Here is a 25,923-nt window from a genome sequence, read left to right as displayed (position 1 = left end):
ATGGATTGTCATGGCAGTGGGTGCCTACTTAGCCCCCCACCATGGCAGTGATTTCTGTCCTGTGATTCCCAGACTGTGGCAGGACTTCCTGGAGAACGTCATTTTATCTGTATATTGCAATACTATTCTTTTGCATTATGTAGAACATGCCATCGTACAAGTGCATTTACCTTTAGCTTTCACTTAAAGGGAATCTGTCAGCAGGTTTTTTGATATGTAAGTTGAAGACTGCATGCTGCAAGGGTTAAAGCATAGAATTCAGGGATGTCTGTCTTGTCAAGGTTTGATCTGTTTGCTATATTTGTTTAACCAGCAGGACTTATCATTGCTCTTACTACAATGTCACGCACATAAGATTTTAGCACGCCCATTCCTCTGACACATCAGTGTCAATGTACAATCTCTATAGAGAGCCTGGTGTGAGCGGAGACAGCTCTCTCAGATCTACATGGCTAAATCTAAAACCTTCGATTGTGTCAGAACGGCTGCAGTCAGTAATCTAAGTGATGCATCGTTGGATTGAGAATCTCTATACCTACATTATGCTGCCCTCAGATGAGGTAGTAAAGGCAGCTGACAGATTCCCTTTAAGTCAACCTCTATGATCTGTTCCAATTAATTCATGATCATTTACTCATTGATGAACAATATAATTGTCGTCTGGAGCTTGACAGATTTGTTTGTATTCTTTCAGCAAAAAATTCCAGAAGGCAAATTTAAGGAAGAAGACATTAATGTATTCCTGGTGACCTGTCAGCAGTGTTTGGAGGAGGAACAACTGGAAGTTTTACAAGGAATAATCAAGAATGAGAAAAATCAGGTAAGGACTGAATCAATAAAATCCCAAAGTGTCCTGAAAGGTGGAAAGGTTTTGGGTTTTTTTTTTCTTTGTCATTACAAAAGGTAAATAGGAATTCCTGTAACTTTCCATCAGTAGTTTGTGCATACAAGATAAGGCAGAAAAGGGGTTAATGCTGCGCATCAGCCAAATGAAGACGTATAATGTTGATGAAGATGAGTATTCTTTTATTTCATAGGTCTACACGTTTCAAGGTGACAACCTCTTCCTCAGGACCAATGCATCAACAACAAGTACTTGTTGTTGATGCATTGGTCCTGAGGAAGAGGTTGTCACCTTGAAACGCGTAGACCTATGAAATAAAAGAATACTCATCTTCATCAACATTATACGTCTTCATTTGGCTGATGCGCAGCATTAACCCCTTTTCTGCCTTATCTTGTATGCTCATCCACGTGGGGCTGCAGCAGACGCCATTATCTCATGCGCACTAGTGGTTGTGACTGTCACAACTGATCCAGGTGAGTGTATATTTTCCAGGTATACCCCACTGATCACTTTGGTGTTACACTATCAGCGCTCCTTATTTTCAGATCTATACATCAGTAGTTTGTGTGATTTGTATTTATTATCATCATCGTTTTTAAATCCTTGTTAATGGGATTACTCCACTAGGTCATAATTGGGTATCTACCCCCGTCGTTCCCAAGAGCACGACTCTAAAGTGACAGCGCTCCATTTATTGCCTGTCGGACTGTCTGAGATCACACTTTTTCATCCTCTACCTATTTACGTTAGGGTAGCTTTATAATGGCATTTTACATATTACAAAGGTTTAAGTATAGAAGTCTAAATAATACATAAAAAAGTGATTGACAGGTACATGGGAAGAAGGGCCTCTACTAAGGCCTTAAGGCCCCGTCACACACTATGATATATCGGGCGATATGTCGTCGGGGGTCACGGAATTCGTGACGCACATCCGGCATTGTTAGAGATGTCATACCGTGTGACACCTCCGAACGACTGTTAACGAGCAAAAACACTCACCTTATCGTTGCTCGTTGACACGTCGTTCATTTCCCTAATGTCGTTCCTCCTTCTGCGCGCCGGCTGTTCGTCGTTCCTGCGGCAGCACATATCGCTACGTGTGACACCTCGGGAACGACGAACAGCAGCTTACCTGCGTCCCGCGGCAATGCGGAAGGAAGGAGGTGGGCTGGATGTTACGTCCCGCTCATCTCCGCCCCTCCGCTTCTATTGGGCGGCCGCTCTGTGACGCCGAACGTCCCTCCCCCTTCAGGAAGAGGATGTTTGCCGCCCACAGCGACGTCGTTAGGGACGTAAGTACGTGTGATGGTGTCAACGACTTTGTGCGACACAGGCAATGAATTGCCCATGACACACAAACGACAGAGGGAGGTGCGATCGCTCATGCGATCACACGATATATCGTACAGTGTAACGCCGCCTTTACAATCTGTTAGGTGAAGACAAAATATATGGGAGGCAGCAGGGTTATGGACGTTTGCAGGTTTTGCTGTAAGGGTTTGATTTGATGGTTGGGAGAGGGAATTCAGGAGCACATAGGATAAATCTTACTAGTGGTTGTGTGAGGAGCTGGCACTTGTGAGGACCAGAGATGACATGTAGGGAGGTAGCAGGAGATTAGGATATAGATTAGTGATATACACTTAGGTCCAGAAATATTTGGACCGTGACACAAGCTTTGTCAGTTTAGAAAAGCATATTCAAAATACAGTTAAAGAATAAATATGGGCTTACAGTGCAGACTCTTGGCTTTGATTTGAGGACATTCACATCTTTATTGGAGTAAGGGTGTAGGAATTAAAGCTCTATATAATTTGGCTGCCTTTTTTTTAAGGGACCAAAATATTAAGTTAAAAGCTTTTTAATGCATTGCATGGGTTTTTGCCTCGTTAATCCATCAGCTATGCAAGTAAAAGGTCTGGAGCTGATTCCTGGTGTGGTATTTGCCTTTGGAACATGTTGCTGTGAAGCCACAATATGGTCAAAGGAGCTTTCTGTGGAAGAGAAAGAGACAATCATTAGGCTAAGTTTGAAAAAAGAGGGACGAAATCAGAGAGAGCAGAAATGTTACAAGTGGCCAAATCAACAATTTTGTACATTCTGCAAAAAAAAGCTTGGAAACTCAAAAAGGCTTGCATGTCAATGGAAAATTAGTGGTGGATGATCGCAGAATCCTTGCCATGTTGAAGAAAAGCCCCTTCACAGTATGCACCCAAGCGAAGAACACTCTCCAGGGGATAGGTGTTACAGTATCTAGGTCTACCATAAACAGACGACTTCATGAGAGCAAATACAGAGGGTTCACCACAAGGTGCAAATCAATAATCGGCCTTAAAAATACAAAGGCCAGATTAGACTTTGCCAAAAAAAAGACATCTTAGAGGTAGCTGTTAAGTATTCCATTCGCCGCACATCAGAAGGCAGCAGAGTTCTGGAAAAGCATGGTTTGGACAAATGAAACTAAAATCAACCTGTACCAGATTGATGAGAAGACGAAAGTATGGAGAAGGCTGAGAACGACTCATGATCCAAAGTACAACACATCCTCTAACACATGGTGGAGGCAGTGTTATGGCCACACATGCATGGCTTCCAATGGCCCTGGGTCACTAGTGTTCATTGATGATGTGACTGAAGACAGAAGTAGCTGGATAAATTCTGAAGTGTACAGGGCCAGACTTTCTGCTCAGATTCAACCAATTGCAGCAAGGTTGATTGGCTAATGCTTCCCAATACAGATGGACAATGACCCAAAACATAATGTGAACGCAACCCAAGAGAAGGCAAAGTGGTAGAACATTCTGCAAGGGCAGAGTCCTCACCAGATCTCAACCCCATCGAGCTTCATTTCACATGTTCATGTTTTAAAGTAAACTTTATGCCTAGTAAGCAACCAGAGAAGACCGACAGAGGTAAATGCAGAGATAGGGATGGATTTGAGGATCACACATTTCTTAGGACACCGTAGAAAACGATACTGCCATACTCTGGGCCATAAAGTAACTTTTATTATACTAAAGAGTTTCCTGGGAGACCTTTGGGACAATGCTGGGGGAAAATAACAGCATCATTTTTAAGTTGGTACTTTAAAAGCAATCATGTCAGCAGTTTTTTTTGCTATGTAATCTGAGAGCAGCATGATGTAGGGACAAAACCCAGTTTCCAGTTGCACTACTCACAAAACGTTAGGCTATTTCTCTTTCAGGTGAATTTTATGTAAACTGTGAAAAGTTCATGGTACAGCGATATTTATTCATGACAGTAGGGCGTTTCAGTAGAAGCATGCAATGGAGATTTCCTCATTGCAAACAATTTTATTGAAATAAAAGCCAACAGCGGTGGTGAGTATAACCCCCAAAAAGTCTCAAAAACTTGTCATATGACCTTGAGCATCAATTACAGCTGAGACAACCTCTCCTGCTGGTCACAAGAGGAGTTGGGCTATGCGCCCACGGGAAAAGTGTCCTGTGGATATACAGTGCTGGCCAAAAGTATTGGCACCCCTGCAATTCTGGCAGATAATACTCAGTTTCTTCTTGGAAATGATTGCAATCACAAATTCTTTGGTATTATTAACTTCATTTATTTTGCTTGCAATGAAAAAACACAAGAGAATGAAACAAAAATCAAATCATTGATCATTTCACACAAAACTCCAAAAATGGGCCAGACAAAAGTATTGGCACCCTTAGCCTAAGGGCCACTTTACACACACAGATAAATCTTTGGCAGATCTGTGGTTGCAGTGAAATCATGGACATATTGTTCCATTTGTACACAGCCACAAACCTGGCACAGATTGTCCACAATTTCACTGCAACCACAGATCTGCCAAAGATTTATCTCTGTGTGTAAAGTGGCCCTAATACTTGGTTGCACAACCTTTAGCCAAAATAACTGCGAGCAACTGCTTCCGGTAACAATCAATGAGTTTCTTACAATGCTCTGCTGGAATTTTAGACCATTCTTCTTTGGCAAACTGCTCCAGGTCCCTGAGATTTGGAGGGTGCCTTCTCCAAACTGCCATTTTGAGATCTCTCCACAGGTGTTCTATGGGATTCAGGTCTGGACTCATTGCTGGCCACTTTAGTAGTCTCCAGTGCTTTCTCTCAAACCATTTTCTAGTGCTTTTTGAAGTGTGTTTTGGGTCATTGTCCTGCTGGAAGACCCATGACCTCTGAGGGAGACCCAGCTTTCTCACACTGGGCCCTACATTATGCTGCAAAATTTGTTGGTAGTCTTCAGACTTCATAATGCCATGCACACGGTCAAGCAGTCCAGTGCCAGAGGCAGCAAAGCAACCCCAAAACATCAGGGAACCTCCGCCATGTTTGACTGTAGGGACCGTGTTCTTTTCTTTGAATGCCTCTTCTTTTTTTTTTTTTTTTTTCTTTCTCCTGTAAACTCTATGTTGATGGCTTTTCCCAAAAAGCTCTACCTTTGTCTCATCTGAGCAGAGAACATTCTTCCAAAACGTTTTAGGCTTTCTCAGGTAAGTTTTGGTAAACTCCAGCCTGGCTTTTTTATGTCTTGGGGTAAGAAGTGGGGTCTTCCTGGGTATCCTACCATACAGTCCCTTTTCATTCAGACGCCGACGGCTAGTACGGGTTGACACTGTTGTACCCTCGGACTGCAGGGCAGCTTGAACTTGTTTGGATGTTAGTCGAGGTTCTTTATGCACCATCCGCACAATCTTGCGTTGAAATCTCTCGTCCATTTTTCTTTTCCTTCCACATCTAGGGAGGTTAGCCACAGTGCCATGGGCTTTAAACTTCTTGATGACACTGCGCACCGTAGACACAGGAACTTTCAGGTCTTTGGAGATGGACTTGTAGCCTTGAGATTGCTCATGCTTTCTCACAATTTGGATTCTCAAGTCCTCAGACAGGTCTTTGGTCTTCTTTCTTTTCTCCATGCTCAATGTGGTACACACAAGGACACAGGACAGAGGTTGAGTCAACTTTAATCGATGTCAACTGGCTGCAAGTGTGATTTAGTTATTGCCAACCCCTGTTATATGCCACAGGTAAGTTACAGGTGCTGTTAATTACACAAATTAGAGAAGCATCACATGATTTTTCAAACCGTGCCGATACTTTTGTCCACCCTTTTTTTATGTTTGGTGTGGAATTATATCCAATTTGGCTTTATGACAATTATTATTTTTTTTTTTTCTTCATTGAAGACAAATTAAATGAAGATGATAATATCAAAGAATTTGTGATTGCAATCATTTTCAAGAAGAAACAGAGTATTATCTGACAAAATTGCAGGGGTGCCAATACTTTTGGCCAGCACTGTATCTTCAGGACATTCCGCAGGAGCTCCCAGAAATCCGCAGCACAACTTTCTCGTTTAATGCTGCGGTTTTATTGCGGAATGTCCTGCGGATATGCTGCGATATTCTGCATTGAGGATAGAGTACCATAGCTTCAGCACTGAATCCTCAATGCAGAACAAGTGCTGGAGTGATCGGGAACTTTATACTTGCCTCCATCACGCAGCACCTCACTTTCCAGCTGTGTCTGTCTGCACTTTGTAGGAGAAGGTGGGCAGGCCTGAACTAGCTCTGGCTGTCACATGACCGGAGCTCGTGCAGGCCCCACCCACCTCCTGCTCCTTGCTCCACCGCACTCCTCTGCACCTGAGGAAGTGACTCCGGTGTCTTCAATCAAGGCAGGTAAGTATGGGACCCTGCGGAAAAATCTGCAGGAATAATTGACATGCTGCAGATTTTTCCGCAGGGAAATCCGCATTTTATTTATGCTGCGGAAAAAAACGCAGCATGGGCACAGCACTTCCAAAATGCCATAGAAATGGCTGGGGACTTGCTGTACTGCGGATTTTTGAGAAATCCGTGGAATTTCCACAAAAAAATCGCGGCAAATTTTCCGCAGCATGGGCACACAGCCTTACTGTCTGTGGAGGCATGGCAACTCATTCTTCTTGAAGGGCGACCCTGACGTCATTGAAGTTCTGGGGTACAAAGTTACAGCCTCTACACGGTGACTCAGGTCTGCAGAAAGTGCAGCCGCTCCATTTCAGGTCCCCCAGTCCCCAGCAGCCATTCCCTAATGATGCGATCTCAATGAGCTGGAGCAATGTCCTCCATGAAGATGTAGTTAGGCCGGTAATGTTCATGTAGAGGCACAATGACTGGATTAATTTGTTTTTCCAGTAGTAGGGGCTGTCACTGTACTAGTCACAAAGTGTAGGGCAGTTCTGTATTGATTAGACACACCGGCCCACTCTGTAATACCGCCACCACCAAAGGCTCGTCTGGTGACAACAGTGGCTGATACACAGGTGCTTTACTTGACGTCTTCAACATCATTGGCAACCATCATTTCTGCTCAGCGTGAATCAACTTAAATAAATGAACAACACTGAGGCCCACTCGTCATTCATCCTCCAAGATAGTGCCTGGTGATGAAGTCAGGTACCCTGCAGCTCATCTAGAACGCAGACCCTGCTGATGTAAACTGTTTCAAATTGTCGGACGTGACACTTGAGTGGCTCTCACCTCCCCTAATTGTCTCTGGAGTTGTGTGGCATTCCTAATCTGGTTCTCAAGGGCACTGTTCACAATGAAGCGGTCATTGGTTTGGGATCTGGCCAAAGGACGTCAACGTCTCTGCCTTTCTGTGACTCTTCCAGTCTCTCTGTGTCTCTGTTACAACCTGCTGTTGACACTCTGTGATAGTCTAAGCTCAGTGGCCACTTCCATCTGAGAACATCCTGCTTGATGCCTCTTAAAGGCGCGGTTATTGCTCAATTGATGTTGTTTTGGTCTCATGGTCTCAAAATGTGAATAGCATGATGAGAAGGACTGTTTATATATCAATTGTAATTGAAAATTATAAAGATGGACACTAGCACTCCCACAAAGAATGGAAAAGGGGCTATACTTCACTCTGGGGGTATGGAGGTGATGCCAGGGAGGGGACACAGGACTGATAATATCTGTGAAATATAAAAAAAAGGGTGTGAAAGCTGCAGGCAGTTGGCAGGATCCAGGTAAACCTGTCTAAAAGAAGAAATAATTGAACATTTTAGCGCGGTAGTTTTTCAATTAATCAATTCTAATTGAAACCTGAACTTTATTGGGCAATTCATTGGTCAAACACCTGTTATGAATTTTGCCATTAAGCTCTTTGTTAGCGAACAGAAAATTGTGCAAAAAGTACTGAGACATTGAACAGTTGGACATGAGCATCCAAAAGTTTAGAGAAGGTCACATTAAATTCTCCTGAAAAGGTTAGAGAATTTTAGGATCATCCTGAAATTTCACACAAAAGCCAAATATCCCTAACTTTTTGTAGGTATCCTTTAGTGGGCTGCTTGTTGTAGGTTCAAGAAATTCACTCTTTATCAGCAAGAGAATATAAGCAGAGGACTAATTCTCGTGCCATGCAGTCCCCACCACTGCTTGGCTGCTTTTTGCCTATGCACAGTGTACAGATTACAAAATCTGCTGCCAGATTCTGTTTAAGAATTCCAGAAAGTAAACCGTTTGAAGATTTGAAACCGAAATTGAAGGTTATTTTTGAGACCTCCAGCATTTCCATCACTCATGTTTGAAGTTTTCTGACGAAGATGAAACTCAAGAAGCCTCATTGGAGACCCTGTGTATTAAACAGTGATATGTATGTATATGATATATAATAGAAACGTCTATCCCCTTCTTCACGTGGCCTTTCTGGCTGCGCCAACACTTATATTGGGGGAGATTTATTAACATTGGTGGACCATGCAGTGTTTATTGGCTATAAGTGTGTACAGTAAATTATCTCATATCTGCTCTGATATTAAAGCTTTTTGATAATCTGCCCATTAGAATCCAGCATCTAAGTTATCAAACTATGACGGGAACGCACCGGACCGCTAATAATAAAGTATGGCTGTGCCACGAAGCTCGGTGTAATTTTCAGGATGGCATTAAATTGATGTGACTGGTCTTTCTCTAAATCCTCCAAACTGCAGTGTATGTACCAGAGCCGGGGCACGGGGGCTGTGATAAATTATATGGAGATGATACATGAAACGGTTTTAACTATTGAGTCCAAGTTTGTCTACTCTTCACGGTCAGTTCTCTTCGAGACATGAGGCGCTTAGCTGTAATCCCGTGCCACAGACATATGTGCAGATCTGCTACTTATCTTCATGGCTTGAGAATCCGATTATCTGTTTAGTCATCATTCTGGATCCAAAGGAGACGATGAGAGGGAAATATCACACACATTTCTTGCTCCTATAAAAACAATTTAAGCTCAAGCTAATGTAAGCCTCGACATACAGGTGCAATAAAAATTATTCAACGTCATATTGCGAATTAGATTGTTTTAGCAAAATTTCTGATTTTTGCAGTAACACGAACAAGAACAATGTTATTGGCGCAACACCTTGACTATAACTTGTGGTTTCTCCAAATTTCACACAAGATGCCAATATTACTGATACTGCAATCTCAGACAAATTCTTCCCTTTATGACAAGTCTTTAGTACTTGGTCATGTTGGCTGGTAAGACCTTCTGCTAACCTGATGCATGGCCAGACGGCAGCTTCTAATGATGTTCCTGAGGAATCTTAGCCCATGTCTCATGGACAATGGCCTCCAGTTCACCAACCTATTCTTGGGTAGTCAACAGAGTTGTCCAAAAACTTGTAAGTGATCACTGCCTCACACAATTGAAGGGAACTGTCATAACTAAGTTATTGAATGTTCCTATAGAAACTGCTGGAAGCAGAATTCACAAGTTCCAACTTATAGGCGCCCTGAATACACAACCTCCATTTTGCAGAAAGCGGAAGCCATCACCAGATTCCTCTGTAAGAAGGTGGTGATAAACCATGTTGACAGAAAATACCTGAAGTAAAATTTGGTGATGACTGGCACTGAGATTTGTTTGTACAGTAAGGCACATGCCAAACTCCGGAAAGCCAAGTTATACATGTTTACTGACCCAAAAACACAAACATCTACTCCAATATACTCAAAAACATATACAGAAGTTTGGGGATTCTATTCTGTGAAGCAAAGAAGTGGTTTGGAGGAGGAAGAATGTAGTATGCGCTGCAAAGATCACCCTGCTCGGACTCCGTTGTAAAACGTGAGAGAGAGAACGATCAGCTGATCATTCATAATAGCCGGCTTTTGAGAGCGAACAGATGATCTCCCGGCGGCCGGCTAATGAGAGCGATCAACTGAGAGCATGCGCAGCGAAATCAAAAGGATTCCGCTGCTCAAAAAACACTACATGTTGCGTTCCTGCCGCCCGACGGTCAGCCGTTCCACGACTGAGCAGTCGGGTGGAGGATGAAACGCAGCGTCATCAGTCACAATCCGCCACTCATACAAGTATATGGGAACAACGGAATCCGCCAAACTGATTCCGTTGTTTACCAGAGCCGCGCATTGTGGCTGATACAAATTGATGGAAATGTGAACCTAGCCTTACATTCGCTGTGCGTCCGTTTGTGGTTGGGACAGCCCAGTGGGTGTGTCAAACATGCTGGGCATGCTCAGTAGAGCATGACTGAATCAAGCACTGGATTCCGTTGTGACTGATTTCGGCGGAATCCAGCACCATAGACATCCATTATAGCTTGTGACAGATGGCGACGGACAACTTTGGAGTGCGGTTTTTTTTTGCCGCTCCAAAAAAGTTACATTCAGTATTGCTCCCGCCTGACGGTCAGTCAGTAAATGACTGATCCGTCACACGGCAGATGCAACACAAGGCCATCTGTCGCTAATAGAAGTCTATAGGGAAAAAACTGATTTCTGCAAAATATTTTGCAGGATACTGTAATTCCTCAAGGCGACGAATTGCGACAGAAGCAAAACAACGGAAGTGTTAACATAGCCTTACAGTGCCGCATGTTAGTGGCTCGGTTATACCAACAGTAGAGCATGGCGGGGACTCGGCGATGCCTGCAGTGAAGCTAGTCTTGGGCTCGGTGATGCATACGGTGAAGCTAGTCTTGGGCTCAGCAATGCCAATGGTGAAGAGTGTTAGGGGTTCGGCTATGCCTACGGTGAAATGGGATGGGGGGGCTCCGCAATACTCCTAGGGCTGGTTTGCGTCCTCTGGGAGGAACTTGCCAGAAGTTGGTGTCTGGCTATGTCTTATATTTGCAGTAGGTCTTACCAGACAAAACTGTACTAGACACTTGTCATGAAGGGGTGAAGCATCCAAAATGCTGCCAACACGGATCATGGGCATGCACCCATACTCTTTATCAACAGTAGTAGCACACTGCTCCTTGGATGCTGCAGAACCTCTTAACAAATAAGGGAAAGATTCCAGTCCAACATTGATTCATATGAAATGTCCTTATTCTTTGAAGACCTTGTTCAGCATGTTGGGGTATTAGTAAGGTGAATATTTAATAATAATAATTAATTCTAATATATTATTTGTTAGCAGTTGGTAATCCTTTTCTGGTGGAAAAATGACTGGTCAAATTAAGCACAGGTGCTCAGTGCAGCCTTGGCATAGACAATTCACTGCACTTCCCACCTACTTGTTTTCCATTTTTATCTCCCACCCTGGAAAGGCAGAGTTGTCAATCAAGGAAAAGGAGGGTAAGAAAGAAAGAGAAAATAAGTAGGCGAGAAGATGCAATGAACTTCTTGGCCATATAATGGGTGCACTGAGCTCGTCCTTAGTTTGAACAGTCATGTTATTCTGATAGACTCCCTTTTTGATTGTAGAATTGTATATACGTTTACGGCCACTAGATGACGTAAATTGCCTACAGCAAATCATATGCATCTAACCATAAAACAGATTGCATGACTAAAGCACAGCTGCTTCCTCGAAGGCGTCCGGATAATCCCAGAAATATCACAGCTCACATACAGCTCAGTGAGCCAGCGAGGGCTCGAAGAGATCCGGATTTCACGCACACTGGCAGGAGCATGCTCAGTGTGAGGAACACAAACCTTCTTTGACATTGACAACCTCTAGATACATCCAGTGCGCTCTTCAAAACTGGATGTAAATTTGAGATCTACCTTGATTGACTCATTTGCTGCAATACTCAATTATTACATAGGTGACGGAAGACCCCCGTTACAGGGTAAATCCTCATGGGATAGAATTACCGCGGATTTGCAGAAGTAAAATCCATAGTGTTTATTATCATACCAGATACATGGATAAGACTTTTGAAATCTCGTTCACATGTGACAGATTTTAAAATCCACCACGTGGAAATTTCTGTTGCATGTCTTCATCACGACTTTCGCCCTTTGGAACGTAGCAGCAGAGTCCACATTATACACACTAAGATCTTGCTGCTGATTCATCGCAGACCCGCAGCAGCAATGTTGTCCCTGATATATGCAGGATTTACCCCTGATTTACCAACAATCTCATAACCATTGGGACCACTGAGGACCTCGGCTATTCGCTCTTCCTCCATTTAGACACTGCACTCGTTAATCTCTTTACTTATAACCTAGAAGATGAAGTAGGGAATGAAAATCACTTCCATCCCCTCTCCTGGTCCTTCACTACTGTTCCCAGTCTGTGGCTTTGTTTTTATGTTGTCAGATTTGACACTATGTCCGTTTTTAAGTGAAGTAACGGGGACTTCACAGTCTAATGACTTTAACTGCTGGACCAAAATCACGTTGGGCAACATTCGCTGGATAGGGAAAGCTTAACTGGCACCATAATAATAATAAGAATTACGGAACTCTCACTAACTTTTGAGTGAGACAAGATGGTCTAGCTCAAATGAACAATGTCTTCTTTATTGCTTGAAAAGGTCTTATACACGGGACATCAAGTATTTACATGGAAAACCTCATAGGAGCATACGCTACTATAGCGTTTCTTTTTCGCTCCTAATTGGGAGACCCAGACAATTGGGTGTATAGCTACTGCCTCCGGAGGCCGCACAAAGTACTACACTTAAAAGTGTAAGGCCCCTCCCCTTCTGGCTATACACCCTCCCGTAGGAGTACGGATTCCTCAGTTTTAGCTTTGTGCGAAGGAGGTCACACACGCACGCATAGCTCCATTGTTTTTAGTCAGCAGCAGCAGCTGCTGACTATGTCGGATGGAAGAAAAGAGGGCCCATACAGGGCCCCCAGCATGCTCCCTTCTCACCCCACTGTATGTCGGAGGTGTTTGTAAGGTTGAGGTACCCATTGCGGGTACGGAGGCTGGAGCCCACATGCTGATTCCTTCCCCATCCCTTTTTACAGGGCTCTGGGTGAAGTGGGATTTACTGGTCTCCAGGCACTGAGACCGTGCTCCATCTACAGCCCCTGGAGAAGATGCTGGATTGGAGCGGAGTACATCAGGGACATGGCCCTGCTTCCTCAAGGTACTCTGTGTCCCCGTGCATTTCGCGCTCACACCGCAGCATGCTGGGTGTTGTAGTGCGCCGGGGACATCAGCGCTGCGGCGCTTGTGCCATGGCCTCATTTCAGCTTCGCTGAAGCGGGCACACTTTTGGGGAACGGTCGCGCCGGCCGCTGGGACTGCGGCGCGGCTAGCACTTGTGGTGCGCCGGGGACTTCAGCGCGGGCCGCGCTTTTACGGCGGCCGCGCTGATAACTCGAGTCCCCGGCTTTTGCGGCCTGGTTCCGTTCGTTCCCGCCCCCAGACCTGCCAGTCAGGAGAGTGGCGGGACGCTGGTCAGTGCATCAGCGCTGAGGGCTGGAGTCGTTTTTACATACTCCAGCCCTCACAATAGGCACAGAGGGGACACTGTTTCCCGCACTTTTGTTTGGGAACTCCCACGGGCCGCCCCTCTCCACAGACGCCGGCAGCCATTCCTGCTGACACGCTGAGCTGCAGAGGGGAGCCGGGGAGACCCAGACAAGGAATTCTGCGCCTCTTACCCGCTATTCAGCGGGCGGTAAGCAGCCCTCAGGGCTCACCCCCTCTTGTGCCAGTAGTAATCTTAGTATTTTGTTCCTGCAAATACTTTGTACTGCATAGCGCTGGTCGCCTTTTGGCTATAGACTCTCTCACATTGCAGAGAGCCAACAGCATGTCGTCCACAAAACGCAAGGGTGCCAAGGCACAGACATTATATGCTTCCTGTACCGCATGTGGGACTTTTCTACCGGCAGGCTCCAATGACCCCCATTGTGTGCAGTGCTCGGCCCCTGTGGCACTTGCACAGCCGGGACCTCTGCTGGACGTGACCCAGGGTGTACCACCTGTGAATGCTGTCCAAGTGACAGGAACTGAGTTTACAGCTTTTGCTGACAGAATGTCTCTCACTATGTCACAAATTCTTGACACATTGCGGGCTAGGCCTGTACTTCAGGCCACGGACACTGTGCAATCATTGCCCCCTGGTCCCCCTCAGCTGAATTACTTCCAAGCTCCGGGACGGGCACATACACCTCAGGGTGAAGACTCTGACTCGGACGATGGTCCCAGGCAACCTAAGCGGGCTCGCTATGAGGGGCCTTCACATTCATCTCAATGGTCAGGATCCCAGCGAGATGAATCTATGGGTGATGAGGCGGACGTAACTGATCAGGATTCTGATCCTGGGACCGCTCTCAATCTAGATACACCAGATGGTGACGCCATAGTTAATGATCTTATAGCATCCATCAATAAGATGTTAAATATTTCTCCACCAGCTCCTCTTGTAGAGGAGTCAGCTTCGCAGCATGAGAGAATCCATTTCAGATATCCCAAGCGTACATTAAGCACTTTTCTGGACCACGCTGACTTTAGAGACGCAATCCAGAAACCCCACGCTTATCCGGAAAGGCGTTTTTCTAAACGGCTTAAAGATACACGCTATCCTTTTCCCCCTGAGGTGGTCAAGGGTTGGACCCAGTGTCCAAAAGTGGATCCTCCAATTTCCAGGCTTGCAGCTAGATCCTTGGTTGCAGTTGAAGATGGAGCGGCACTTAAAGATGCCACTGACAGGTAGATGGAGCTCTGGCTGAAATCCATCTATGAAGCTATTGGAGCGTCGTTAGCGCCATCTTTTGCTGCCGTATGGGCACTCCAAGCTATCTCAGCCGGGCTTGTGCAAGTCGACTCAGTCACACGTGCATTTGCCCCGCAGGTAGCACCATTGACCTCGCAAATGGCGGCATTCGCGTCGTACGCGATTAATGCTGTTCTTGACGCTACAAGCCGTACGGCAGTGGCGTCAGCCAACTCCGTTGTTTTGCGTAGGGCCCTGTGGTTGAGACATTGGAAGGCAGATTCTCATTCCAAGAAGTGCTTAACCAATTTGCCTTTTTCTCGTGACCGATTGTTTGGAGAGCGTTTGGATGAAATCATCAAACACTCCAAGGGTAAGGACTCATCCTTACCGCAACACAGACAAAACAAACCCCAACAGAGGAGGGGTCAGTCTGGTTATCGGTCCTTTCGAGGACCGGGCAGGTCCCAATTTTCCTCGTCAAAAAAGACTCAAAAAGATCAGAGACGCTCAGATTCTTGGAGGTCTCAGTCACGCCCAAAAAAGACAGCCGGAGGAACCGTTGCCAAGACGGCGTCCTCCTGACTTGCAGTCTCCGATTCCCACACCCTCGGTCGGTGGGAGGCTTTCCCACTTTGGCGACATTTGGCTGTCACGCGTCAAAGACCGTTGGGTGAGGGATATTCTGTCTCACGGGTACAGGATAGAGTTCAGTTCTCGTCCGCCAACTCGTTTCTTCAGAACTTCTCCACCACCAGACCGAGCCGATGCTCTGTTGCAGGCAGTGGCCGCTCTAAAGGCGGAAGGAGTGGTGACCTCCGTCCCTCTTCAGGACCAAGGTCACGGTTTTTACTCCAATCTGTTTGTGGTCCCAAAAAAGGACGGATCGTATCGACCCGTCCTGGATCTAAAGTTGCTCAACAGACACGTAAAAGTCAGGAGGTTCCGGATGGAATCCCTACGCTCCGTCATAGCCTCAATGTCTCAAGGAGATTTTCTAGCATCAATAGACATCAAAGATGCGTATCTCCACGTGCCGATTGCGCCAGAGCATCAGCGTTTCCTACGCTTCGTCATACACGACGAACACCTGCAGTTCGTAGCGTTACCTTTCGGTCTGGCAACAGCCCCCCGGGTCTTCACCAAGGTCATGGCAGCAGTAGTAGCTGTCCTGCACTCGCAAGGTCACTCGGTCATCCCGTATCTAGACGACCTGCTTATAAAGGCACCCTCTCAAGAGGCATGCCAACACAGTCTGAAAGTGGCACTAGACACTCTCCAGAGTTTCGGGTGGATTATCAACTTTCCAAAGTCTCATCTAACCCCGACCCAATCACTGACTTATCTTGGCATGGAGTTTCATACTCTCTCAGCGATAGTGAAGCTTCCACTGGACAAGCAGTGTTCGCTACGGACAGGAGTGCAATCTCTCCTTCAGAGCCAGTCGCACTCACTGAGGCGCCTCATGCATTTCCTAGGAAAGATGGTAGCAGCAATGGAGGCGGTCCCGTTCGCGCAGTTTCATCTGCGCCCTCTACAATGGGACATTCTACGCCAATGGGATGGGAAATCGACGTCCCTCGACAGGACTGTCTCCCTCTCTCAGACTGCCAAGGACTCTCTGCGTTGGTGGCTTCTCCCCACCTCATTGTCACAGGGAAAGTCGTTCCTACCCCCATCCTGGGCAGTGGTCACGACGGATGCGAGCCTATCAGGGTGGGGAGCGGTGTTTCTCCACCACAGGGCTCAGGGGACGTGGACTCAGGAAGAGTCCACCCTGCAGATCAATGTTCTGGAAATCAGAGCAGTCTATCTTGCTCTGCGAGCCTTCCAACAATGGCTGGAAGGCAAGCAGATTCGGATTCAGTCGGACAATTCCACGGCGGTGGCGTACATCAACCACCAAGGGGGAACACGCAGTCGCCAAGCCTTTCAAGAAGTCCGGCAGATTTTGACGTGGGTGGAAAGCAAAGCGTCCACCATATCCGCAGTTCACATCCCAGGCGTGGAAAACTGGGAAGCAGACTTTCTCAGTCGCCAGGGCATGGACGCAGGGGAATGGTCCCTTCACCCGGACGTGTTTCAGCAGATCTGTTGCCGCTGGGGGACGCCGGACGTCGATCTGATGGCGTCACGGCACAACAACAAGGTCCCAGTTTTCATGGCACGGTCTCACGATCACCGAGCGCTGGCGGCAGACGCCTTGGTTCAGGATTGGTCGCAATTCCGACTACCCTATGTGTTCCCACCTCTAGCATTGTTGCCCAGAGTTCTCCGGAAAATCAGGTCCGACTGCCATCGAGCCATTCTCGTCGCTCCAGACTGGCCAAGAAGGTCGTGGTACCCGGATCTGTGGCATCTCACGGTAGGCCAACCATGGGCACTACCAGACCGTCCAGATTTGCTGTCTCAAGGGCCGTTTTTCCATCTGAATTCTGCGGCCCTGAACCTGACTGTGTGGCCATTGAGTCCTGGATCCTAGCGGCCTCAGGTTTATCTCATGAAGTAGTTGCCACGATGAGACAGGCTAGAAAACCATCCTCAGCTAAGATCTATCACAGAACGTGGAAGATATTCTTAGCTTGGTGCTCGGCTCAGAGGGTTTCTCCCTGGCCATTTGCATTGCCAATTTTTCTTTCCTTCCTGCAGTCTGGGTTGGAAAAAGGTTTGTCGCTTAGCTCTCTTAAGGGTCAAGTCTCCGCGCTATCCGTATTCTTTCAGAAGCGCTTGGCACGGCTTTCTAAAGTACGCACGTTTCTCCAAGGAGTTTGTCATATCGTTCCTCCTTACAGACGGCCATTGGAACCCTGGGATCTAAACAAGGTTCTCATTACTCTCCAGAAGCCGCCTTTCGAGCCTTTGAAAGAGGTTTCCCTTTCTCGGCTTTCACAAAAAATGGTTTTTCTTGTGGCGGTCACGTCTCTTCGTAGAGTGTCCGAGCTAGCGGCGTTATCTTGCAAATCTCCCTTCCTGGTGTTTCACCAAGACAAGGTAGTACTGCGTCCAATTCCAGAGTTTTCTCCCAAGGTGGTTTCTTCCTTTCATCTCAATCAGGATATCACTTTGCCATCTTTGTGTCCGCATCCAGTTCACCAATTTGAAAAAGGTTTACATCTGTTGGACCTGGTGAGAGCACTCAGGATTTACATTTCTCGCACGGCGCCTATGCGCCGTTCTGATGCGCTCTTTGTCCTAGTCGCTGGTCAGCATAAGGGTTCGCAAGCTTCCAAATCCACCCTGGCGCGGTGGATCAAGGAACCAATTCTTCACACATACCGTTCTGCTGGGCTTCCGATTCCATCTGGACTGAAGGCCCATTCTACCAGAGCCGTGGGTGCGTCCTGGGCATTGCGGCATCAGGCTACGGCTCAGCAGGTGTGCCTGGCGGCTACCTGGTCGAGTCTGCACACGTTTACCAAACACTATCAAGTGCATACCTACGCTTCGGCAGATGCCAGCCTAGGTAGACAGGTCCTTCAGGCGGCGGTGGCCCACCTGTAGGAAAGGGCTGCCTGACAGCCCGATCACGAGGTATCTTTTTACCCACCCAGGGACTGCTTTTGGACGTCCCAATTGTCTGGGTCTCCCAATTAGGAGCGAAAAAGAAGAAGGGAATTTTGTTTACTTACCGTAAATTCCTTTTCTTCTAGCTCCAATTGGGAGACCCAGCACCCGCCCTATTGTTCTTAGGGTTTCGTTTTTCGGGTGCACATGTTGTTCATGTTGTTTCTTAAGTTCTCCGATCTTGTTATCGGATTGAATTTGTTTTTTGAAACTGTTATTGGCTTTCCTCCTTCTTGCTTTGGTACTAAAACTGAGGAATCCGTACTCCTACGGGAGGGTGTATAGCCAGAAGGGGAGGGGCCTTACACTTTTAAGTGTAGTACTTTGTGCGGCCTCCGGAGGCAGTAGCTATACACCCAATTGTCTGGGTCTCCCAATTGGAGCTAGAAGAAAAGGAATTTACGGTAAGTAAACAAAATTCCCTTCTTTTCGTGTAAATACTTTGTCCTGTGTATAAGAATTTTTCAAATAAAAAAGAAGTTGTTGATTTGGGCTGGACCATCTGGTCTCGCTCATTAACTAGGCCATGGCAGAGCCAATGTCCGAGCTCGAAACAAAAGGTGGACAACAGTAGTGGTGAGCTGGATTTTACTATATATGACCCAAAACTTTTATCTACAGGACAGACTAGTGAATAAAAATGACCTTTCCTCCATTGTTGCAGGTCCTCATGAGGCACATGGGCTGGAATCTCATCGGACCCATTACCCAGTGTATGCAGAAACGTGGGCTCAGAAGTGAGAGAGAGAGCGACTGCTTACAGATGCTCCATGGCTTAATACAGGCGAGTCTTGGCTCTTCATTGGCAATCATACGCATTTGAAGTGTTCGAATTCCATTGTTCAGCGTGACCAAGAAACCAGAATTAATATACAGTACTTGTCAGAACTTCCTTCAAAAATCCCAGAAAAGTAGATAGATGGTTATTCCCCATTTGCATAATGCCTGCACCGTGCTACATATTCTTTTTTACATCTGAGTCTGGAATATCTGAAGGAAATAACTATGATCGGTCATCGGCTTTGTGATTTAGGAGTTCTGTGGGGGTCGATGAATGATTTGTATTTCTAAAGGTTTACAGATATTCTTTTGAAAAATACTTGAAAGTAATGACATCTCAACCTCACCCTGTGTGCACTAAGGTATGTGACCTCAAACTGCTATATAGACTATATTAATACGATAGTTTGAGTAGGGTTTGATTAAATTGTATGAGCTCGTCTGCCAGCAACAAGGCTCTGTGCTCGCCTTGTCATTGGCGGATGGGCCCTGTCAATTTGATCAAACTCTACCTTTAACCGGTTGCATTGTCTTCTAATTGGAAATGGTTATTTATTATTATAGCGCCATTTATTCCTTGGTGCTTTAAAAGTGAATATGGTATACATAAAATAACAAGTACAATAATTGTGAACATTACAAAAACAGACTGGTACAGGAGGAGAGAGGACCCTGCCTGCAAGGGCTCACAGTCTACAAGGGATGGGTGAGGATAAAGGAGGTGAGGACAGAGCTGGTTGTGCAGTGGTATGGTGGACTAAGGGTTACGGCAGTTTGTAGGCTTGTTGGAAGAGGTTGGTCTTCAGGTTCCTTTTTGAAGGTTTTCACGGTTGGTGAGAGTCCGATGTGTTCGGGCAGAGTATTCCAGAGTATGGGGGAGGCATTGCAGAAATCCTGTATGCGATTGTGGGAAGAGGGGATAAGAGGGGAGTAGAAAAGTACGGTAGATCTTGTGAGGATCTGAGGTTGCATGCAGGGCTTGTACCCTTTGAGAATATCTTGGTCTCCTGGTGTAGTTTTTTTCTTAAAAAAAAAAAAAAAAAATACTTTACACATAGTCTAAAGCAGGCTTTACATGCTACGATATATCTAATGAGATGTCGGCGGGGTCACGTCATTGGTGACGCACATCCGGCATTGTTGGTGATATCGTAGCGTGTGACAGCTACGTGCGACTGTGAACGAGCAGAAATACTCACCTTCTCGTTCATTGTTGACACGTCGCTCATTTTCAAAAAAATCGAACGTCCAGTTGTTCATTGTTCCTGAGGCAGCACACATCGCTCCGTGTGACACCCCGGGAACGATTAACTGCAGCTTACCTGCTGCCGCCGGCAATGCGGAAGGAAGGAGGCAGGCGGGATGTTTACGTCCGTTCATCTCCGCCTCTCCGCTTCTATTGGGCGGCCGCTGTGACGTCGCTGTGACACCGAACGTCCCTCCCACTTCAGGAAGAGGATGTTCGCCGCCCACAGCAAGGTCGTTTGGAAGGTAAGTACGTGTGGCGGGGGGTTACAACATTGTGCGACACGGGCAAGAAATTGCCCGTGCCGCACAAACGATGGGGGCGGGTGCAATCGCAAATGCGATCGCACGAGAAATCGACACATGTAAAGTAGGCATAAGTCCGGTGCGGAGCCTCCGACCCTTTTTTCGGTGGCATTGGCTGCTGCCAAGCGGTGGGCTTACTGGCTCTGCCTGTGTAGACCAAACTCCCCGCTCAGAAGGGCTGAGCTCAGTGATTGGGTTGCAGTGTTGACGATATGACGTCAACCCTGCTGGCAAAATCGGACATCAGGAGTAGTGGTGAAGACTCTGCACTGGACTCTTGGATGATTAATAAAGCAAGGTTTGTTTTGTGTGTGGTTTTTTTGTTGTTTTTTTTTTTTGTTTGGGGGGTTTTGTTTTGTTTTTTTTTATACCAAACTGCAGCCGGGGACTCTGATTTTCTGAAAGGGGACCACCGGTTTAATTATAAAATGAATATTTATAAGCGGTAGGCAATAGAAATGGGGCGTAACAGAGTAAAGCCAGAGTTGATGGTGATTGTAATCGGCACCATCTGGCGTGCACCGGCTTCTCACTCCTCAGTTATCCTGAAAGGCCCTTATGAAATTAGTAGCCAATGAGGCGAAGCCACATGTATTCGGCCCCCAGAGTCAATGCTGGACCACATTAGGTGAGCTGTATACAATAGACAGCCGCTTATTGAGGGCAGCGAGGATGGCCTCTTAATTACTGATATTTTTAGCAATATTTAGTATATTATATACATTTCTAGTATATGGCTTAAGTTTGCGTCTGTAATTCTTCTGTTATCACAGCTGTGTAATCCAAAAGAGATCTTGTTGGGAATCCTTGAGCAGATTGATGAGGCCGCGGGAGATCAAATAGGTCGGATCACTTTGCCTCTTCTTCAGCCGCTACAGATAGGTAATGTATGACAATATATTTATAGAAAGCAGAAGAAATGTTAACGGGAATCTCACTAGTGTAATTGTTTTTTGCGCTGTTGGATAAAAGTTGTTCTCACTGTCCATCTGATGGCAGATGTTGGGGGGGGGGGGGGGGAATCGGCGTGTTTAGTTTTAAAGGAACATTTTACTTTGCTGCCCAAACTAGAGGGACCATGCTCGTTACTCTCCCCTAGTGATGAGCAAGCACTACCATGCTCAGGTGCTCAGTACTCGTAACTAGAGATGAGTGAGCACTACCATGCTCAGGTGCTCGGTACTCTCCACTAGCGATGAGCGGGCACTACCATGCTCAGGTGCTCGGTACTCTTCCCTAGTGATGAGAGAGCACTACCATGCTCGGGTGCTCGCTACTCTCCCCTAGTGATGAGCAAGCACTACCATGCTCAGGTGCTCGGTACTCTCCCCTAGTGATGAGCAAGCACTACCATGCTCTGGTGCTCGGTACTTGTAGCTAGTGATGAGCGAGCACTACCATGCTTGGGTGCTCAGTATTCTTGATGAGCAGTTGGATGCTCAGATGGGTGCGACTTGTGTACAAAGTATAAGCGAAATCAATAGAGAACTCAAGCACTTTTCACAACGATTTTCCAGATAAATGCCTCCTATTTGACTGGAGCCCGTCCCAGCATCCAACTGCTTGTTATGAGCACCCGAGCATGGTAGTGCTCGCTCATCACTAGTTACGAGTAGCGAGCATAGAAGTGCTTGCTTATACCTAGTGCCAACTGATTTGCTCCCAAATCTCTATCCTCACACTTTTCTTCTCCTGGTTTCACCTAAAGTTGTTTGAGAAGCGATGGAACAGAGCTGCAGTACTAAGCATTGCCAGTGGGCACAAGTGGCTTCTACAAGACTTCTAAAAGTTTGCATATTTTGCCCTTTTATACTTGTCCTATTAGACATTATCCTAATATTTTAATTTTTTTTTTGTTGGTTTTTTTTTTAAGTCCTACTGAAACTTGGAAACAGGAAATCCTACTCGGTGGGTCTCTCTCTAGCCACTCTCCATTCCCGGATCTCGGTTCTGCCGGTGCCATACACCACAGGACAGATGCAGGAGGACAAGCATTTGCTGTGTCAGTGCTGTCTGGCATTGGTCCAGTTTGCCCAGCCTTTCATCAATATGGTCTCACAGTGCACAGACCTTTCTAAAGAACCAGATATGCTGGAGATGCGGAAAGAACTGCTGACATTGTAAGTATGGATTTAACGTCACAATTTAAAAAAGAATGAAATGTAAACAGAAAAGAAGGGGGAAAAAAAGCAGCGGAAGAAAAAAATGTTTGTACTCCTGTATTTTGATAATTAAAAACAAGTGAAAAATAATCAATTGCAGTAACATCGCAACTACACAAAGAGGTAATAACATTCCAAAAATCTTACACTATAAAAGGAGGACGCTTTAATAAACAGGGGAGCAGTGGGGGGAGTTCAGTCCATAATTAAGCATTCCAAGTAAAGTTGAGCCAAAAGATTCCCAGGACCTCGGTCCAGTGTCCACGTCTATAGTCTGTGGTTTCCAGACCAGAGCACTGTGACTTTCAGAATACATGTGGCATCCCTTGTATCTTTTATGATTAGTGACAAAAATAGAAAAAATGGCCAGCTAACCAGTATTAGTAGATGTAGTGGGATAAGGCCTGTTAGGATCTGTACGCAGAGAGAAGGGTGGGAGCCAGCCACTCAATCCAACAAGAGCAAAAATGCACAATCAAGCGAATGATAGGTGTATATTCACAAAATTACTACTTCAATTAAAAAATAGATACTTTATTAATCACTATTTAAAATCCATCATTTCACTATGTAGGGCAAGTATAATGGAGAATAGTCACACCGGACCAGTGTTTCTCAACTCAAAGTCCAAGCATGGATTCATACTAGTATATGAAAAACTGCTCAACCTGATAATAAACATTTATGGTATTTAATTGTTATCTTTTATGGACTTCTGGGTAATGAGGTATTTAAAATAGTGTTCACAATTTAATCTTGAACGCAGTTCAGATACATCAGGAGTGGAGGGAGGTGGGGAGAAGCAGTGGGATGAGGACGACAGCACGCCGTTTCGCACAAATGTGCTTCGGCAGGTCCTGTGATGACCTCAATCGATGTTTATCGATCTACATATCGATCTACATATCGATCTACATATCGATCTACATAAATATATTTTGCCTTATTGTGTCTGTCTGTCTTGCTCCAAAATTCTGTCCTTACCGCGACAAGCGTCTCATTGGCCGCTCGCCTCGGCTCCGCCCCCCACACGGATTGGCCGCTCGCCCCGGCCCCCTGCACGCATTGGCAACTCGGCCACGCCCCGCCCCCCTCACGCATTGCACGCTTACTCTGGTCCCGCCCCCCGCACGCATTGCACGCTCGCTCTGGCCCGCCCCCCGCACGCATTCCCCGAACCGACACGGAGCCCCGACTCCCAGGTGAGTGCTGTACCCCCGGGAGCCCACATCAGCGTACGCCGGCAACCCAGCCGACACATACCCTCGCATTGCTGGGGTTGCCGATGTACGCTGGTGTGGGCTCCCGTGCGAGCGGGGGGCGGGGTACGCTGGTAACCATGGTACACATCGAGTAATATTGTGTAGCATGGTTACCAGCGTACACCGGCTCCCAGGTGAGCGCATCAAGGTCCTGCAGTGGCGGAACACACGCACACACATAAGAACAGACACACACACACACATCAGATCACACTCACACACATCAGATCGCATCCACACACTCACAACTTCGTGATATCGCTTGCTTCTCGGCGGCTATACTGTGCGTGCAGTGACCTTCCAGGACCTGCCGGAGGATCACATGGCCGGGAGCATGTGGTATCTACGGATGTTGTGAGTGTGAGCGCGTATGTGCAATATCGTCAATGTGTGTGTGCGTGTATGCGATCGGGTGTGTGCGTGTCGGCAGAAGGCAGAGGAGCACTGCGTGCAGCACAGCTGCTGGGACCGCACACCGGAGGGCACAGGCAGAAGTGGGGTCTGAGTGTATACTGTCTGATGTGTGACTGTGGAGCATGATGGGGGGTGCGCAGCATGGGGGATGGAGCACAATGGGGGGTGTGCAGCATGGGGGATGGAGCACGATGGGGGGTGCGCAGCATGGGGGATGGAGCACGATGGGGGGTGCGCAGCATGGGGGATGGAGCACGATGGGGGGGGTGCACACCTTCCCCCAAAACACACACACCTTGACTGGAGACTGCCCAGGCTTTCTTGCTTTGAATATTTCCCAGGGGGCCTTGCTCTAGAATCACTGCGTTGAGAAACGTGATGGTGTCTCCGCAGTGGTGGATGTTGATCTCCCTAAGGTCAACCATCCCTGCTCACATAGTCTTTACTAGGCAATGCTCCCACTAGCCAGATTCCTACTCCACACTGATGAGGGGCAAATACCCCGAAACTGCTGTCTGTGGATGGATACCATGTTTGGCATAGGTGGTCTCCTTGACTGGAGACTGCCCTTCCCGTGGTTGTTCCTTCCCGGGGAAAGACCTGGCTAGTTTCCTGCCAGTGTTGAGAAACATGTGATGGTGTCTCCGCAGGCCTTCTTGCTTTATATATATATATATATATATATATATAATATATATATTTTATATATATATATATATATATATATATATATATATATATATATATATATATATATATATATATATATATATATATATATATATATATATATATATATATATATATATATATATATATATATATATATATATATATATATATATATATATTTTCCCTGCCGCCCATGACAGCACCACATGAGAGATAGGATCCGCCCACATCAGGACAGGAAACCCACTGATAAAAAGGCGGTACCTCTCCTCCACATCAGTTTGGTTTCCTGTCCTGATTACCCGGAGTGTGGTGGGCCCAACTGCATTCCAGAATCCTCCAGATGGAGGTCCTTCAGTTTCAGAGACGGTTTGGAGGCTGTTTGGAGAAACAGTTGACCCTGTCTGCAGACACCCTGCGCTCCCTGGGTTGGTGGCAGGACCCCTCTCACCTCCGGATGGGGGTTCCTTGGTTTTCCCCGGTCACGGACACAATAGTCACAGATGCCAGCCATTGGGGATGGGGTGCCCATCTACGCCAACGGGTGCTCCAGGGTTCCTGGGACGCCCAGTTGGTCAGACAGTCCTCCAACTACAGGGAGCTCATGGCGGTTCTCAAGGCACTGGAGGGGTTCCTCCCCTTCTTGAGAGGTCGCCATGTTCGGATCCTTTCGGACAACAGGGTGACGGTGGCATATGTCAACCATCAGGGCGGCACCAGATCCCCTTCTCTTCTGTCTCTGACTATG

The 25,923-nt window shown here is 46.5% G+C and overlaps 1 protein-coding gene across 1 annotated transcript in view; it reads left to right on the top strand.

Moving 5' to 3' along the window:
* The window catches only part of GLMN (glomulin, FKBP associated protein), an 82,601-nt gene that overhangs the window by 9,388 nt on the left and 47,290 nt on the right, over positions 1–25,923 (top strand). The window contains exons 4-7 of the mRNA XM_075322325.1: positions 695–820; positions 18,999–19,118; positions 21,439–21,547; positions 22,539–22,785. Coding sequence (XP_075178440.1) covers positions 695–820; positions 18,999–19,118; positions 21,439–21,547; positions 22,539–22,785 — 602 coding nt within the window. The remainder of the gene's footprint in view (positions 1–694; positions 821–18,998; positions 19,119–21,438; positions 21,548–22,538; positions 22,786–25,923) is intronic.

This window comes from Anomaloglossus baeobatrachus, chromosome 8 (genome assembly GCF_048569485.1).
Source record: "Anomaloglossus baeobatrachus isolate aAnoBae1 chromosome 8, aAnoBae1.hap1, whole genome shotgun sequence".
Taxonomy (NCBI): domain Eukaryota; kingdom Metazoa; phylum Chordata; class Amphibia; order Anura; family Aromobatidae; genus Anomaloglossus; species Anomaloglossus baeobatrachus.
This window is presented reverse-complemented; position numbering and strand designations above follow the sequence as displayed.